The sequence below is a fragment of the Sus scrofa genome, chromosome 13 (genome assembly GCF_000003025.6).
Source record: "Sus scrofa isolate TJ Tabasco breed Duroc chromosome 13, Sscrofa11.1, whole genome shotgun sequence".
Lineage (NCBI taxonomy): Eukaryota > Metazoa > Chordata > Mammalia > Artiodactyla > Suidae > Sus > Sus scrofa.
In genome coordinates, this window is record NC_010455.5 from 136,745,919 (window position 1) to 136,762,578 (window position 16,660).

Consider the following 16,660-nt stretch of genomic DNA (forward strand, 5'->3'; position numbering starts at 1 on the left):
TCACTCCCGGTTGCAGTGCCCAGCAGTGCCCAGAGCCCACCGACCCCATGCAAGTGATCTTTTCACATGTTGCCACCCTGGCCCACCTGCCACATGTGTGCACATGTTCTAACACCCGGCCTCAGCCTCTCTTTCTGAGCGCTGCCCCCCAACACCTGTACTCCCATCTTATCCTCAAGCCAGACTGAGTTCCTCCATGTGCACCAACCATCCATGTGCTCCTCCCTTTGTGCCTTTGCTCCGGCACCTCTCTCGTGGGACAGATTCCCACGGAAAAGCCAGCTCATCCTGAGTTCCTCCTCGCTCCAGCTGAAAAGAACTCTTCCCTGTCGTGAGCTCCCCTATCACTCAGCATCCTCTGCCATTGACTCTCTCCTTCCCAGGGTCATGGTGACGTGTCTGTGCCTCATCCTCCCTCTTCCTTTGTAAGTTCCCTGGGCCTCCGACTGGGCGGACTCAGGGCTGCACCTTTCAGGATGACGGGGCTGTGACCTGACCAGCATCTCTCAGAACCAACTTGCAGCTGTGGTCTAAACAGCCAAGTGGGGGGAGGGGCTTCTCCTGGGACCCTGCATGGCTGTTTCTCTCTTTTGGGGATCTCGGCTTCCCCCAGGGCCCCTAGTCTTTTAGGTCCATGGTGCTTTTATGGACCCACAAAAATATTTCGTTATCTTATGAAATTAGAAAAAAAATTCACTTTTAGTTCAAGGAAAATGTTTTCATTCATAATATTAATATATTCATCTTTATACCCATGCAATTATAAAATATGATTTTTATGTGTATGTACACACATATATATGTACATATATATTTTTTTTTTTTCTTTAATGGAGGAAGGGGCTCCCAAAGGCAAAAGTGCTTAGAGTCCACAAAGGTCATAATGCAGCCCTGGCTTCCCCTACCAATTAATTATTGGTTAAATTTTGATGGAACTATGCTTTGAAACCTCTAACTTTGGCAGTAGGTATGGGGTTGCTTGGACATCCCCTACATACTCTTTCTGTGTTTTAAAAGAGCAAAAGACAAAACAAACTCTTAATTACCCACACTGATAAGGGAAAGGGAGCTAGATTATTTCAAAGGCTGCCTGTCTTGTTCCGGTATGAGGTGGTGCTCCGTAACTTAGGTTTCTTCTCATCTCTTCAAAGCAACATACTGACCTTCCCAATGAGAAGCTCGGGTTCCTTGTTTCACATACAGCCAAGCTGGCAGGGGGAGGCTCGGCCCTCAGGACACCGGGGCAGCCAAATTGGAATGATAGTTTCTCCTGGATGTTTAACCACTGGGGAACCTCAGGTTGTTAAGAGTGGCCATTTAATACGTTGTTGGAAATGCATGAACAAGTCTAAGAAGAACTGAGTGGGAATAAGTTCATGATTCTCCTGTCCAAATGGATTTCTTGGGCCCGTGCTCTGTTGGTTATGGGAAATGTCAGTGGGAGAGACAAGCGCTCTTAGATGAGCTCCAAGTGATGGTCTGATGGGGCTGGTCTCCTCTCCTGGGGCCAAAAGCGGGCTTGCCTGGAGTGCAGCTGGGAGGCCTCCTGCCTCCTGGCCTCAGCTCCGGCCCATCTATTCCAGTGAAATCCTGAAGGAAGTGAGGGGGTCAGAGGGGAGCCATGAAAGAGAAAAACAAGCAGGAGACAGTGAGCAGACCTGGGGCCTGGGGTCATTGCCTGGAGAAGAGAAGGCTGTGGAGAACCCCAGTCAAGTTGTCCACATGCAGCTCTAGGGCTGGGCTCTTAGATTCACCTGAGGAGCTTTTAAAATTCCAGCTGCCCTGGCTGTACCCAGACGAAGTCGAGCGGGATCTCTGGCAGTGGGATCCAGGCTTCAGTATTTGTTTGAGCCCCTGAGCCCTTCCAAGGTGCTGTCAGTCAGGCTGGACACCAGCTGTTCCAGAGGGAGGCCCGGTGCCCATGCACGGTCAGTCTTGGGAAGAGAAGCAGGTCTGGTCACAGCCTTGGATAAATGTGGAACCCCCTCAGGGTCTCTCCTCAGGGTATCTGCCTTTAGGGACAGAGCAAACGCTCTGTGGTCGAGGCTGGAGGCCATAGTTTCTGCCCCTCCAGATGCTCAGGGAGCGGGCACGGCGGGCAGTGCCCCTTGGGGGAGGGGTGGAGCTGGCTGAAAGGCTTCATCTCCGTAGTAAACAGTAGGCACTGCTTGTCGTGGAAGGGGAGTTTCATTCTGTGTAGAAAGCCTTCGAGCTGGAGTTACAGACAGATGTCTCACTCCCGGAAGAGTGGAAGTGTGCATCTCCACGTATAGTAATGGCCACATGGAATCTGTCTGCCAATGCACCCTCCCAGCCCCCATCACCCAACTGTCACCCAGGGTGCGCTGAGAGCATCAGTAGAGTGCTTCCCACGGCCCCTCCCCCTGCACACACATGTGCTCGTGTCCTTCAGAAACCTGCAGAGTTCCCGGGTGCCTGCATACACCGTGGGGCTTCCTTCCCAGGAGGCCCCTAAGGAGGTAGCTGCCCAGAGATAGGAGATGCAGGGGGGGTGTCTTTGGGGTCTGCCCCCCCCCAGTGCTTTCCTCCCTTCGGTGGATAATTTGTAATACTTCTTAAATGCATATGTTAAATATGCATGCCTTGTTGCTTCAACATTTTAAACAGTACAGGAATATACCAAGTACAACGTGAAAGCCCTCTTTTGTCTTACCCCTGATTCCACCCACCTTCTCAAAGATATTTGCAATTACTTTTTTCTGAATATTCACACATAACTCGGGCACATATGCCCGTTGGATGTTTTTCCTACAGAAATGGATACACAGCCTGTACATCTCTGCAGCTTGCCTTTTTCTCTTAGCATTGCTGTCCCCAGCCCAGGCAACTCTGATTCCATGAGAAAGTCCAGATTCTCATGTCACTGAGTGGTGGGCTGTGTATGTGTGTTCATTTTCATCAAGGGCTGGGAAGTACCTAATCTAACCCGGAAATCCCTCTTTCCTCCAGTGGCCGAGGGAAGGCTGAGCGGTTTCCTTGTCAGACAGACAGTGGCCAGATCCCCGTCTGCATTCCCTGCCCTCCTCAGGTCGGATGTTCCATCCTGTGAGGGAGAGAGCGGACAGTGCCTGAGGGGCCCTGGGCAACCCCTCCCCCGCCAAGCCCTGGGGAGCTTGAGGGAAAAGCCAGGTCCATCTTCCCCACACCCAGGGGCCAGATGAGAGAAAACCGACTGCTGGACACCAGCTCACAAGTACAAGAGTGAGGAGGCGGTTGTCTGGGGCGATTTCAGGATGAGAGAAAATCTGGGCCAGGTTATGAAGGAGGAGAGGGATGTGGTTTGGTTGAGGAAGAATGATGATATCTTTCTTCTCATGAGGGGCGACCGGAGGGAGAAAGGCACAGACACTAGGGTGAATATTGCGAGGGCCCCCGACTCTATCTGCCCGTGATACAACACAAAAGTTATGAAGCACCTACACAGAAGGCGTCATCTTAGGCACTCAATCCAAGTCGCTTCAGGCAAGTCTCTCCTAATGGAACTACATATAGTTGTTCCCATTTTACAGATGAGCAAAACCATCCTGCCCAGAGTCTCACAGCTCGTAAGATGTGGAACTGTGAGGGCAGCCCTGCTCTACGCTCCTCCCACACCACCCTGTGCCCTCACAGTCTCAGAGCCAGCCCTTGTGCTGTCCACACAGCCTGGGCAGTGCCCACCTTGGGGTGAGGGGGAGGTCTGGCTGTCATTAGTGCTGGGGGGAGAAGGGGGTGCCAGCTGGCATGCTTCCCTGGATCTTGAGACCTCTCAGGGTGTTTGCTACATGCCTCGCAACAGGAATTTTTTTATGACTTTATTTGGATAAAATTTCAAATTTACAGAAAAGGTGTAAGAATATGATGAGAAACTGTTGTATACCCTTTACTTAGGCTCATCAATTATTTACACTTTGTTCCATTGTTTTGTCATTTTCTATGTATAAACTCGTATATATTCACCATTCATCAAATATTCATCTCCTATGTATCTATATACACTGTATATATACTATATACACTATGTCTATTCATACATATATCATACATATTCATACATATACATGTATCTCTATAAATATATGCCATTTATGAATAGAGACACCATGCCCTTGACTGCTGAATATCTTATTGTGTTGTATCTCCTAAGAACATAACACAATGCGATCATTAAAATCAGGACACTTAACAATGAACCAATACTGCTGTTTAATCCACAGCCCCATATTCAGCTTTTGTCATTTGTCCCACTATCTTTATGGCTGCTTTTCCCCCTCTCGATGGGGAGTTAGTGTCAGCACTCCTGGAAAACTTTATGCATGCCGCCCATGCAGAATGGGTCGTCTCCTACCTTTGAAGAAAGAAAAGTGAAGTGTCTGGGCTGGGGAAGTGCACCCTCCGCCTTTGGGGGTGGTGGGAGGCAGCAACACCCTTTCTTGTTGGCCCTTCAGGTGCCCACTTACCACGCCCCATTCCGGGTGCAGGGCACAGCCAGCCAGCCCCAGGGCTAGAGAGCAGGGAATGAGAGTCTTGGTTCTGCCTCTAATTGAACACGTGGACTTGGTCAGAGCCCTTGCTCCCTCTGCACCTGTCGAACGGGGACCTTCTCTGACTGACCGCTGACCTTGCTAGCTCTGACATCAAGCTATTCAGTAGAATGCTTTTCTTTGGTGTGACGGGGGTGTGGGGGGGTTGGCTTTCTTGCTTCATACCCTCTGGTGTGTGAGGAGTCAAGGCTCCAGCAAGCATGGACATGCAGTGGCAGAGACACCCTGATGGAAAGGAGGCCTTGTGCATAGGGTCCAGACTGAGGGGGTTCCGGCTGGAGGGGATCTGCCTGGAATTGCGAGAGAGGTCTTGATGGGGTTTAAGGAATGGTTTTTGAAAATGCAGAGAGGCTCTGCCAGTGTCATTACAGGCTCAGGGGTCCCTCCCATCAGTCTATAGAACTGATGATCTTTTAGAAAAGAGATCAAACATCCATAGGGTGCTTTTACTACTAGAGAGCCAGGGTCTGTCCATCTCTGAAGTTTTGGTTCCTGGTCTAAAGTAGGGATATAGGAAGCATCTCACTTTTCGGATGCATTTATGAGCTCCTGTGCTTCTGGGATCTGCGAGTGATACAGGTGGAAACCCCTTGGCCTGAGCGTCACCATTACTCTCAGTCACTTTGACCTCACTACTGTCCCAGACTATGACACTCTTGGATGCCTTTGCCTGGTCTCTTGTATGCATCTCTCTGAGACCAAAAGTTGATCACCTCGGAAGCATCTTTGGATATTGAAAGCAGTGTCCAGTTATCCTGAAAGGTGTCTCCAGGATCAAACCTTCTTTTTAAAGATTCTCTCCAGGTTGTCAAGAATGTTAAATCCTGATAGCTGATAGGATTCAAAGGCTAAGACTTGGCATCAGGACTTGCTTGACAGGGAAAGATGTGGGACCCTGGGAGAGAAGCTGGGGCATTTCCATAAATGTCTTTGAAAGCTGGCACCATTGCCCAGTTCCTCCCAACTCAAGTACTGGTGTCTGAGGAGGGATGGCGCACATGCCCTTCTCTGTCACACATGCACGTGACCCTGAACTTCCACCCCATGCTGCTGCGTTCAGCTCTTCTGTTGTCTCCCACAAGCCAGTTAAATGGCAGGATGGGTCTCCCCAGGGAGGGCCTGGAAGATGCTGCTCACGTAACACTGGCACTGCTGTCTGGGCCATGCGCTGGGCTGCCCTTTTGACAACTGTCCTGATGTTCTATGTCCCGGGGGCTTAGAGGTGGGTCTTTGCTTTAACAAGAGGAGCAGTGTTCCCCTGGAATCTTCTTATGTGACAGCCTTTGCTATGAGGGGATGCGTACAGGAAATATGCCCAGAGATATTCATTCTGGGAAAATGACCAATATTTTTCCACCAGTTTGTTAAGGACGTGCTGGATGGGGCCTGATGTGTGCGAGGTGAGGGTGGGGGCAGTGTTGGGGGTTTCAAGTGACTTGGAGCCCTGAGCCTGACCTGTGCAGGTTGGTGGGATGGTGGGGTTCAGCTTCCATTCCCAGGTGCTCCCTGAGTGGGTGCCTCCTCCACACCAAACCTGGGTCCCTCTCAGAAGCTTGTGGCGGAAAGGTAATGCTGATTCGGGGAGTCATGAGGGGTTTGATGTCTATTTTTGGCTAACTACCTCAAAATGGAAATGTCCCCAGAGAGGCAGAGATCCAGGGACCTCCCTGTACCCAAGGTCCTTCAGGCTATCTCTTCAATTCCCTTTGGCTTTTTGTTATCTCAGAGCCTTTTGAAGCCTTAAGTCCTGCCTTCAGGATCCGTAAATATCACCCAGTTGCTGGCTCCGATCTTTTGGCTCTACTGATTCACTGGAGAGAGGGACTGAGCAGTCTGGAAATTTCTGTAGGGTGCCAACCTCCTCCCTCACAGGGCAGAAGGAAGGTTTATGGGGGTAGGACCCGGTGGCTATGGACACCCTGCAGCAAAAACACAAGATGGATTACCCAGACAACCAGGGGCTGGCCTTCCCAGCTCTGCCCCAGGTTTCCCAGAAGGCTTCTAAATTCAGTGTTTTGATTCATGTTTCTATTGGGCTGCTTCACTTCTTCCAGCCTCAGTGTCCTGTCTGGGGTGGAAGGCCCAGCACCTGGCAGCTTTGATCTGGTTGGTGACAAAGCAAGGGGATTTCTCCTTTTCCTGGGAAGCTGCATAAGGATTCAAGCCAACAGGCTTTATCTCTGAGCATCTGAGCCCAGGGGTGGGGTGGAACCTTGTTGGGAATTCTTCTGTTAACAGAGAGCCTTGGGGGTTCCACTCATGCCCTGAAGAGATGTTGTCAAGCCTGTTCAGGTACTGTGCTAGGACTGGGGATACAGAAGTCGAATGGGGTGGGCCCTGCTCCTGTCCACAGGGAACTTGCTGGGTATATGGGCGCTAGGGGCAGGTTTCTGTAATTGCGATGACTGCTGAGATTGAACTGCCTCGGAGGAGGGGCATGGATCCCAGCCTGGCAACAGTGCTGTGTGAGCCGAGATGTATCCAAGAACGTGCAAGAGTCAGCAAAGACAAAAGCCTGGCATTGCAGAAATGGAAAGGCCTCTGGTATGGAGCACAGAGCAGTGGCCCCCAGAAGGTGGCACGGGGACCAGCGGCATCAGCACCCAGCAAGGCCAGGAATCGGTATTCCTAGCAAGTCTCCCAGGTGATCGTCATGCGTGCTAGGTTTTGAGAACTACTGATACTGGGCATGGAGGCATGGGTGAGGATGAACAGTTAGAAAGAAGATTGCAGATGAAAACTGGAGACAGATCTCAAAGGCCCTTGTCTGATGCATTGGGCTTGATCCTAAGAGGCAGTGAGCAGCCACTGGAGAGGTCAAAACAGTGCAGGGGCATCAGATTTGCATTAGAGAAAGACCACTTTGACCACAGAGTGATAGATGTATTAGGGTGGGGACAGGGGACCAGAGGTCCAGGAGGAGGTGCAGTTAGGATGAGAATGGTGACAGTGGGGATATGTGAAGTGACAGGCCAAAGAGCTTCCTTGGTTGCTGAATTGAAAGACTGGTTATGGGCAGGAAAGGGGACTTGGGAGAAATGGGACAGGCAGCAGTGTAGGGAGAAGATCCTGGATTTGGTTTTGGGTGTTGTTGGGCTTAGAGCGTGTGCCACGGGAGATGGTGGTTGGGGGGTGGGATGTATAGGTGGGCTCAGGAGAGAAGTCTGGGCTCCAGAGAAAACAAGGGCCACAGAAAGGGATAAAAAGAGGGACTCGGAGCAGTTTGGAGAGTTTGAGAGTTTGGGGAGCCGTGCTGTACCAGGAGAGGGACAGACATGGTGGCAAGGCAAGGGAGGACCCTCTGCCCTCCTTGCCTGACTGGAAGCTGTCATGGGATTTGTGAAGATGCTTGGATTTTATTTTCCTTCTGTGATATTCCTCTCAGACAATGGCTAGTGCAGGACGTTTAGGGTGGTGGAGAAGCGGGTGAGGGACAAAGGGCTGACAGCAATAATAAGATGGTAAGAAGGTGCATCAGGGGAAGGAAAAGTAGTTCATGATCCAAGAAGTGCTGAGAGTCTGGACATCTGGACTGAGCGGCTAGAATGTTCCCTCTACCAAGGACCTGAGTTGGGGAAGGAGCTGCAGGTGCAGTGGGAGTGACGTGTGGTGTCGGTGTAAAGCGGGCCTGGCCGACAGTGCAGGGACTAAACAGGTGCGGGAAAGGTACTGTGTACTGAGTCCTGAGTCCTGGGGAAGGACAGCGGGGACAGGGCAGGCATAGAGCGTGCACTTTATGCTGTACCTTCCCCGTGACGCATCTTCATTCATGACAACAACAAATTTTATTTATTCTTTCCACATTTTGCAGTGAGGAAATGGAAGCTCTGACAGGTTAAATAACGTGCTTCAAGTCAGACAGCTGAGGGATCATCTGAAGCCAAGTCCAGGGCCAGAGCCTCTGCCCACTGCATGCCTGCAAAGGGACAGAGATGAGTTTTAGGGACCTGGATCTGAGGGTGGGATAGGGTGTCAGCTGGAGTGAAGAGGCAGCAGGAAGAAAGCAGCCATATGCTGGGCAGCAGGGGGCTCCTCAGGCCCTGTTTCTAACTGGACCACGTGTAGTCTGATGGCCCCAGAAAGTCACCTGACTTTTATTTTCCTTCCCCTGGAGGGCGCTGTCCATCATGAGATGGAAACAGTGTGAAGTGACCCCTTGTGCTTGGTTGGGGTGAGAGCCCAGTGAGTAAAAGGATGAAAGGATCATGGGTTAGAAACTCAACTTCCTGAGTCTAGCTGGCTACAAGAAACCAGGTTTTAGCGTCTAGTGACTCTGCTTTCTAATCCATTCATTATATTCTCCTAAACCCAGAACACAATGAATGCATTTCAGCAGATGGCTCTATAAAATCCACATAGAATAGGATATAGAACATTGTTAATGTTTAAAATTGTTGTCATTGATAGGAACCAAACCAGTTTGCTTGGTTTTTTTGTCTTTTTTTTTTTTTTTTTTTCTTCCTAGGGCCGCACCCACAGCATATGGAGGTTCCCAGGCTAGGGGTTGAATCGGAGCTGCAGCTGCTGGCCTATACCACAGCCACAGCCACGCCAGATCCAAGCCTCATCTGTGACCTACACCACAGCTCATGGTAATGCAGGATCCTTAACCCACTGAGTGAGGCCAGGGATCGAACCTGCATCCTCATGGATACTAGTCAGATTCGTTTCCACTGAGCCACAATGGGAACTCCCAAACCAGTTTCAAATGCTAACCAATTCAAACAGGAGATGCTTCAAATTTATATAACAAACATAAAACTTTGGGCCTCAGTCTTATTTGACTGTAACTCAGAAAGATAATAGTTTAGCCTCAACTTCTGGCCACATTGGGCCCCCAAGAATAGTACAGGCTGGACGTTGTGTCATCTGCTTTCATTCTGTGCCCTTGCCCATTAGCTCCTGGCCCAGCACTCTGGGAGCTGGTGCCCTCCTTCCTGGCTCCCAGAGCCCACCCACAGCTGCAGTGGTTCCCTGGGGTTGCCCTAACGAAGTACCACACACCAGGTGGCCTCAACACCAGAAGCGTATGGTCTCACAGTTCTGGAGGCTGGAAGTCCAAGGTCTGGCAGGTCTGGTTGCTCGGGAGGTCTCTCCCCTTGGCTTACAGGTGGCGGCCTTCTTGCTGTGTCCTCGCGTGGCCTTCCCTCTGTGTGTGTACCCCTGGTGTCTCTCCGTGTGCCCAAACTTCTTTTTTTTTTTTTTGTCTTTTTGTCTTTTTGCCTTTTCTAGGGCCACACCTGTGGCACATGGAGGTTCCCACGCTAGGGGTCTAATCAGAGCTGTAGCCACCAGCCTACGCCAGAGCCACAGCCACGCGGGATCCGAGCCTCGTCTGTGACCTACACCACAGCTCACGGCTATGCCGGATCCTTAACCTACTGAGCAAGGCCAGGGATTGAACTCGAAACCTCATGGTTCTTAGATTTGTTAACCACTGAGCCACAACGGGAACTCCTAAACTTCCTCTTCTTATAGGGACACCAGTTGGTTTGGATTAGGGCCACCCTAAAGCCTCCTTTTAATATAATCACCCCTTTAAAGTCCCTGTCTCCAAATACAGTCACATTTGGAGGTCCCAGGGGTTGGGGCACCAACCTATGAATGGGGGGGTACCACTCAGCCCGTAAGAACAGCCCTCCATATCGCTCCTCTGAATAGACGCTTCCCTTCTCCTAGGAGGTCAGATCCTGGCTCTGGTAGGAGCAATTTTCCCTCCCCTGGAGGGCGCTCTCTTCCAGCTGTGCCCTCTCCCTTCCCAGCTGCCCTGGATCCAGAGGGGTAGGGGCTCCATGGCTCAGCCAGGCAGGAGGGTTCCCTAGCCCAGCCAGTACCCACTCCCACAGGATCTCGCTTTCCAGGGCTCTTCCCCACTGGCATCTCTGGACCCTCCCTCTCCATCTAGTCCTTACCTTCTGCTTTTACCCCTGTCCTCTCCTCTCTGACCTTGGAAGAAAGCTTAGCTTGACATTTCCTCTCCTGTCACCCTGCTTCTCCGTGTCCCTTTCACCTCCGGAATTCTTGACTTCCTACCTGTTTCCTTGAGAATCTCCTCGAGAGCAACTTCTGAGCCTACCTGCCCTGTCCGACTCCACCCATCACCCGATGCCGCTCCTGTCTTCCCAGGGCCCATCCTCCAGCACCCTGGGCTTCAGCGACAGTCCTTCCAAGGCCCCTGCCCTTCCTCCCAGCTCTGGGATCAGACCCTGTTGCTTTTTCATCCTTCATTGTATTCTTTTCCCAGAAGCTGACCCATCCTCCAGTTTCCGTTACAATTACATTTGATCCTAAAGTCTTTCACTTTCAGCTTCCAGCAACTAGCTCTAGAATTCTGATCCTGGGTTTCTAGCCTTACAAGTTAAACTTTGTCATCTACCACATTCTCTTGGACCAAGTCAAACACCTCATCTTTCATTCCAAAATTCGATATTCCATCAATACCATTTTTCTCATTTATCCAAGCAAGAAATCCCCTGAGAAATCTTCATACTTCCCTCTTGTTTAGCCCCTCAATTCTTTTAACAGTTCTCCCATCTCTTATTTGTATTTTCTTTTCCGCTGCCTTTACCCATGCCAGATCTCGACCAGTTTCTTCTAAGAGTGTGGCAATAGCCTCCTAAGTGGCTGTTCTTGGTCCCCCAGAACTGGAAGCACCTCCAGGGGGTCCTCCAGCCCAGCTGGACTGCTGTTTGTGTCCAGACTCCCTGTTTCCTCGGGACACAGATCTAACTCCCAAACTCAACATGCTAGGCCAGCACCGTCCCGTACAACTCTCTATGGTCACGGCAGCATTCTATGTCTGTACAATATGGAAGCCACGACGCATGCATGGATATGAGCACTTAAACATTGATTTCTGAATTTCTAAACAAGGAGAAAAATTTCTGGGTATATTTTTGTCATTGATTTTTAGCTTAATTCCACTTGTCAGGAAAAAAATTTTGTGTGGATTGAAACCTTTGAAATTTATTCCTTTAGCTTCATGGATAACATCATCTTTTTCGCTTTATTGGGATATAATATATAAAAAATTGCACACATTTAATGTAATGCCTTGATGAGTTTGGACATAACATACATCCATGATACCACCATCACAACAGGGTACTAAACAGTGTCCTTCACCTCCGAATATTTCCTGAGTTCCTATACCTGTGTGCATTTAAGTTTAAGAAGATTTAACATGAAATCTGTCCTCGTAACATAATTTAAAGTCCACGATACCATATAGTTAACACTGGGTACCTTATGATACAGAAGATCTCTAGCATTTATTCATCTTGTATAACAGAAACTTTGTGTCCATTAGAAGACAGTTTCCCATGTCTCCCTTCCCCCAACCCCTGGCAACTACCATCTGATTCTCTGCTCTTATGGGAAACCGTAGCTGTTTGATATAGTGTGGATAGGGAGGATGTCACTGCTTAAATTTTTCATTTTTCATGTTACGGTAAAAGTTAGATACAGTAAAATCCCCCCATTCTAGTGCACCATTCTATGAGTCATGACAGTGCATAGTCATGTAAGTGCTGCCACAACCAAGCTAGGCTTCTGTAACCTTGAATCTTGTCCTTGTGCCCCTTAGTAGATAATACTCCTCCCCACCCACCTTTTCTCTGTCCCTATAGTTTAGTCTTTTCTAAAATATCCTATAAATAGATGTATATAGTGCATAGACTTAGCCTCTGAGTCTGGCTTCTCTTAGCAGAAGAGAAAAATGAATCATTGAGATTTATTCATGTGTACATCAGAAGTTCGGTCCTTTTATTTATAAGTGGTATTTCGTTGTATGAACGACCACAGTTCATGTGTTCTCCAGCTGAGGGACATTTGCATAACTTCTAGCTTGGGGCAATTACAAGTAAACCCACTACAAACCTTCACATACAGCTGCTTGTGTGCATGTAGATTTTCATTGCACTTGGAGAAATAGGTTAGATAACTTGAACAAAGACCCAAAAGAAATATGAAAATAAGCCATGAAGATGGCTAAAGATATTTTTGCATATTCACCCTATTTGTTTTTAGACAAACAAATAGGTTTGTGCTGCAAAATGGGTCTGTGTGAGTCACTTTTCTTATAAGTTATTTGGAGAACATGAGGGTGAGAATGGAGGAGACCGCTGGTTGGTTCCTTCATTTGATCATTCATTCATTGATCCATTCAACAAACATCAGAAAATGAAAGCCACCCATTCTCAGTCTGTGACCCAAAGGAAGCCTGAGACCCTTGGATCCACAGCAAAGGCTAAATTTAGTTGGTTTATCTGACATAATTTCCCTTCTGAGTTTCCTGAAAGTCAGGGTAAAAGAATGGCTAGTGAGTCTGGGGTTATCATCACTGAAATGGACAATGGAGGCTTAAGCCTTTTTGAGAGTTTTTATCTCAATGGAGGCTCCAGCTTCCCCTGAGAAGGGATATTCATTCGCTGGTGAGGTTGTCCACGCAAGACTGCAAGATCTCCAGAAAGACATATTCAGGAGAGGGTTCTCTCTGGATGAGGGGCCCATGGGCAAGGCTGCATCCTCCTAGGACTTAGGAGCTTTGTGAGAAAACCAAACGGACAGGTAATATAACCTGTGAACTTCGTCGTTTCAGGTGATGCCACTGTGAAAAAGAAACCTGCCCCCAAGACACCTCCGAAGGCAGGTAATGGTCACAGCAGCACTGGGGGCAAGGGAGCCACTGCCATGAGGAGCTGTTCCTTTGCTATGCTAGAGACCACTGGGATGTGGGCCCTGGAGAGCGTCCCCCACCCCTACCCCCGCCTTGATTCCAGCGCTGCATCACTCAGGCTGCATTTTCTCCAAGAGCCTCCGCACACCTTGGTCCTCCACCTTCTTCCACTATTTGTCTTTTCTGACAGCATCACACTGCATTGGTGACTTTCCCCTCCCTTCTGCAAAATTCCACTTAACCCTCTGTCCTCATTCTGCCCCTTATGGAGAGGATCTACTTTGTGCTCTTTGAATGCTCTGCTCCATATGTCCCAGTCCCGGGGAGCTTTGTCTGTTTTCCATGGAAAGACATTTGAAGATGGGAACCATAGTGAGCCTGTCCGTCAGGGTGACCTGAAGGTGAGAAGGCAAGGTGCTGCTTAATTAATAAAGGAGTTAGGAGCTCCCATTGTGACTCAGCAGTAACGAACCTGACTAGTATCCATGAGGACACAGGTTAGATCCCTAGCCTCGCTCAGTCGGTTAAGGATCTGGCATTGCTTGAGCTGTGGGTCACAGACGTGGCTTGGATCCCAGGTTGCTCTGGCTATGGTGTAGGTCGGTGGCTGCAGCTCCAATTTGACCCTAGCCTGGGAACCTCCATGTGCTGCAGGTGTGGCCCTAAAAAGCAAAAAATAAAATAAAAATAAAGGAGTTAAGACGTAGATTCAAAAAATTAGGCACAAATTCCAGAGCAACCAACAAATGGAGGGTTAGGCCATGTAAACTGTGGGGGCCACTTCTGAAGGAATCGGAATCAAGAGACTAACACGCATAGCTGGTGCATCTGCTCAGATGTGCTGGAGCAGTGGCCGCTGGCCTCAGTCTTACCCCAAAAGTTCTGAAAGGCCAGAGAGGAGCAGCAGACCAACGTGGACGGGCACGTCAGATGAGATCAGAATATCTGAGGCTCCCTCCCCGTCAGAGCTCACTCTCTCACTTCTCCCCCAGCCATGCCCCCTCAGATCATCCAGTTTCCCGAGGACCAAAAGGTGCGAGCGGGAGAGTCTGTGGAGCTGTTTGGTAAAGTGGCCGGTACCCAGCCCATCACCTGTACCTGGATGAAGTTCCGAAAGCAGGTCAGTAACAGAGGGGAGGGGCCCACAAACAACCCGTACAAGTTCCGGAGCCACGCTGGGCTGAAAGGCATGGGAAATGCTGTGACAGAGGCGGCATCCTAGGGGTTCATCGCAGGCGCCTTAGAAACAGGTGACACCCACCTGTCAGCCACCCACCAAATCTGAGTTCTAAGTATCCTTTCCTCTGGCAAGAACACCTGCCTTATACTTTGTGCAACCGAGGAAAGTATGACAGGAAAAATAGAAACCACCCTTGGCCCCCACCTGATTTTGATCCATCTAGAAATTCTCCTCAGAATCAGAAAAAATGGAACCAGGGACCTTAAGTGACCTCTCAGACTCTGGAGCCTTCTGTGATTCCATGCCAGCTCACTGAACCCTATCTGTGGTAACCGCTTAAATTCACCACATGCTGGAGAGATAAAAGTGAAGCCAAGGATATGAGTTGATAAATTGTCCATTAAACAGCCTTTTGGCTCGCTGACCCAGAAATCCAACTACCCTTTATAACAACAGCCCTACGGGGAAATGTTAGAATTTCCAAACAGTCAGTTTTTAGAGCCTGTTCCTTGCCATTCCTTCAATCCCACTTTGGTAGCGTGTGCCCATGGGCCTGATCAGCAGAGGCCCCGGGACATTGAGCTGGCACTGCCTCGGGAACTGCACAGAAGGTGTGAGGATTTCTTCTGCAGCCTCTGTTGCTGCATTTCCAACCCATTCAAATTGTCCTAAGGCCCAGAGACGTCCTAAGGCTAGTACAGGGAAGGAGAGAGGGCTTGGCCTCACAAGATAAAGAAGAGAGCCAGCCTTATCCCACGCCTGCTTGGGTCCTGTCTGGGCTAGTGGTGTCTGAAGGAAGATGGAATCTCAACCTTTTTCTTGCTTTTTAGGGCCATACCTGCAACATGTGGAAATTTCCAGGCTAGGGGTCGAATCAGAGCTACAGCTGCCGGCCTACACCACAGCCACAGCCTCGCAGGATCCGAGCCACATCTGCAACCTACACCACAGCTCACAGCAACACCAGATCCTTAGCCCACTGAGCGAGGCCAGGAATCGAACCTGCATCCTCACGGATACTGGTCAGATTCATTTCCCCTGAGCCAACAACAGGAACTCTGGAATCTCAACCCTTTCCACAGACATTTAGCCAAGTCTCAGCTCCATCCAACAGAGCTTTCTGCAGTGAAAGTTTCTGTTTCTGTTATCCAGTACGGTAAATCACTAACTGTATATGGCCATTGAGCATATGACATGTGACTAGCACAAGTGAGGAAGTGAGATTTAAATTTCAGTTAATTAAAAACTGTGCTAACAGCTTTCTTGAAATATAATTCAAACATCATAAAATTTACCCTTTTAGAATATGCATATAGTCACAAGGTTGTACAGCCATAACAATTTTCTAATTCCAGAACATTTTTATCACCTCAAAAAACAAACCCCAGACTCATTTGCAGTCATTTCTCCCCCTCCCCCAGACCCTGGCAACCTCTAACCTACTATGTGTCTCTATGAGGTTGCCTAATCTGGGTATTTCTTGTAAGTGGAATCATATAGGAGTTCCCATTGTGGCTCAGTAGGTTTAGAAACTGACTAGGATCCACAAGGTTGGGGGTTCAATCCCTAGCCTTGCTCAGTGGGTTAAGGATCCAGTGTTATCATGAGCTGTGGTGTAGGTCAAAGATGTGGCTCAGATCTGGCATTGCTGTGGCTGTGGCCAAGGCCAGAAGTTATGGCTCCAATTCAACCCCTAGCCTGGGAACTTCCATATGACATTAAGTGCAGCCCTAAAAAGCAAAAAAAAAAAACAAAAAACAAAAAAAGGGATCATATAATATGTGTTCTTTTGCATCTGGGCTTTTTTACTTAGCATAATGCTTTCAGGGATCACCCCTGTTGTAACATGAACCAATACTTGATTCCTCTTATGGCCGTGTAATATTCCATGGTTTGGATCTACCACATTTCCTGTATCTTTTCATCCATCAGTGGACATCTGGGATATGGACTCAATTAACTACACTTTGAAAAGCCACGTGTGGCTGGTGGCTATGGTATCAGGCAGCAGAGAAGAGGCCAGAAAAAGCCACGTGTGGGCTTGGTGACTTTGATCAAACGTGTTCTCTCACCACCCATCCCATTCCAGACCTCACTTCCGGTGTGGAGCGGCAAGCGATAGCTCATCCCCTGACCCCCAGCGCCTGCTCAGCACCCTGCCTGCCTGCCTCCATCTGGACCCCATTGGGGCACCTTGATGCTGCATGCAGGACAGGAGGGCTCTTAGGGGGAGGCCCTCCAGCCTCGACCAGCCCCACA

The 16,660-nt window shown here is 49.2% G+C and overlaps 1 protein-coding gene across 11 annotated transcripts in view; it reads left to right on the forward strand.

Moving 5' to 3' along the window:
* MYLK (myosin light chain kinase) overlaps positions 1 to 16,660 on the forward strand; it is a 299,797-nt gene that overhangs the window by 236,041 nt on the left and 47,096 nt on the right. For all 11 annotated transcript variants that reach the window (XM_021070234.1, XM_021070231.1, XM_021070236.1 and 8 more), the window contains 2 exons: positions 13,144 to 13,194; positions 14,214 to 14,341. In XM_021070234.1, coding sequence (XP_020925893.1) covers positions 13,144 to 13,194; positions 14,214 to 14,341 — 179 coding nt within the window. The remainder of the gene's footprint in view (positions 1 to 13,143; positions 13,195 to 14,213; positions 14,342 to 16,660) is intronic.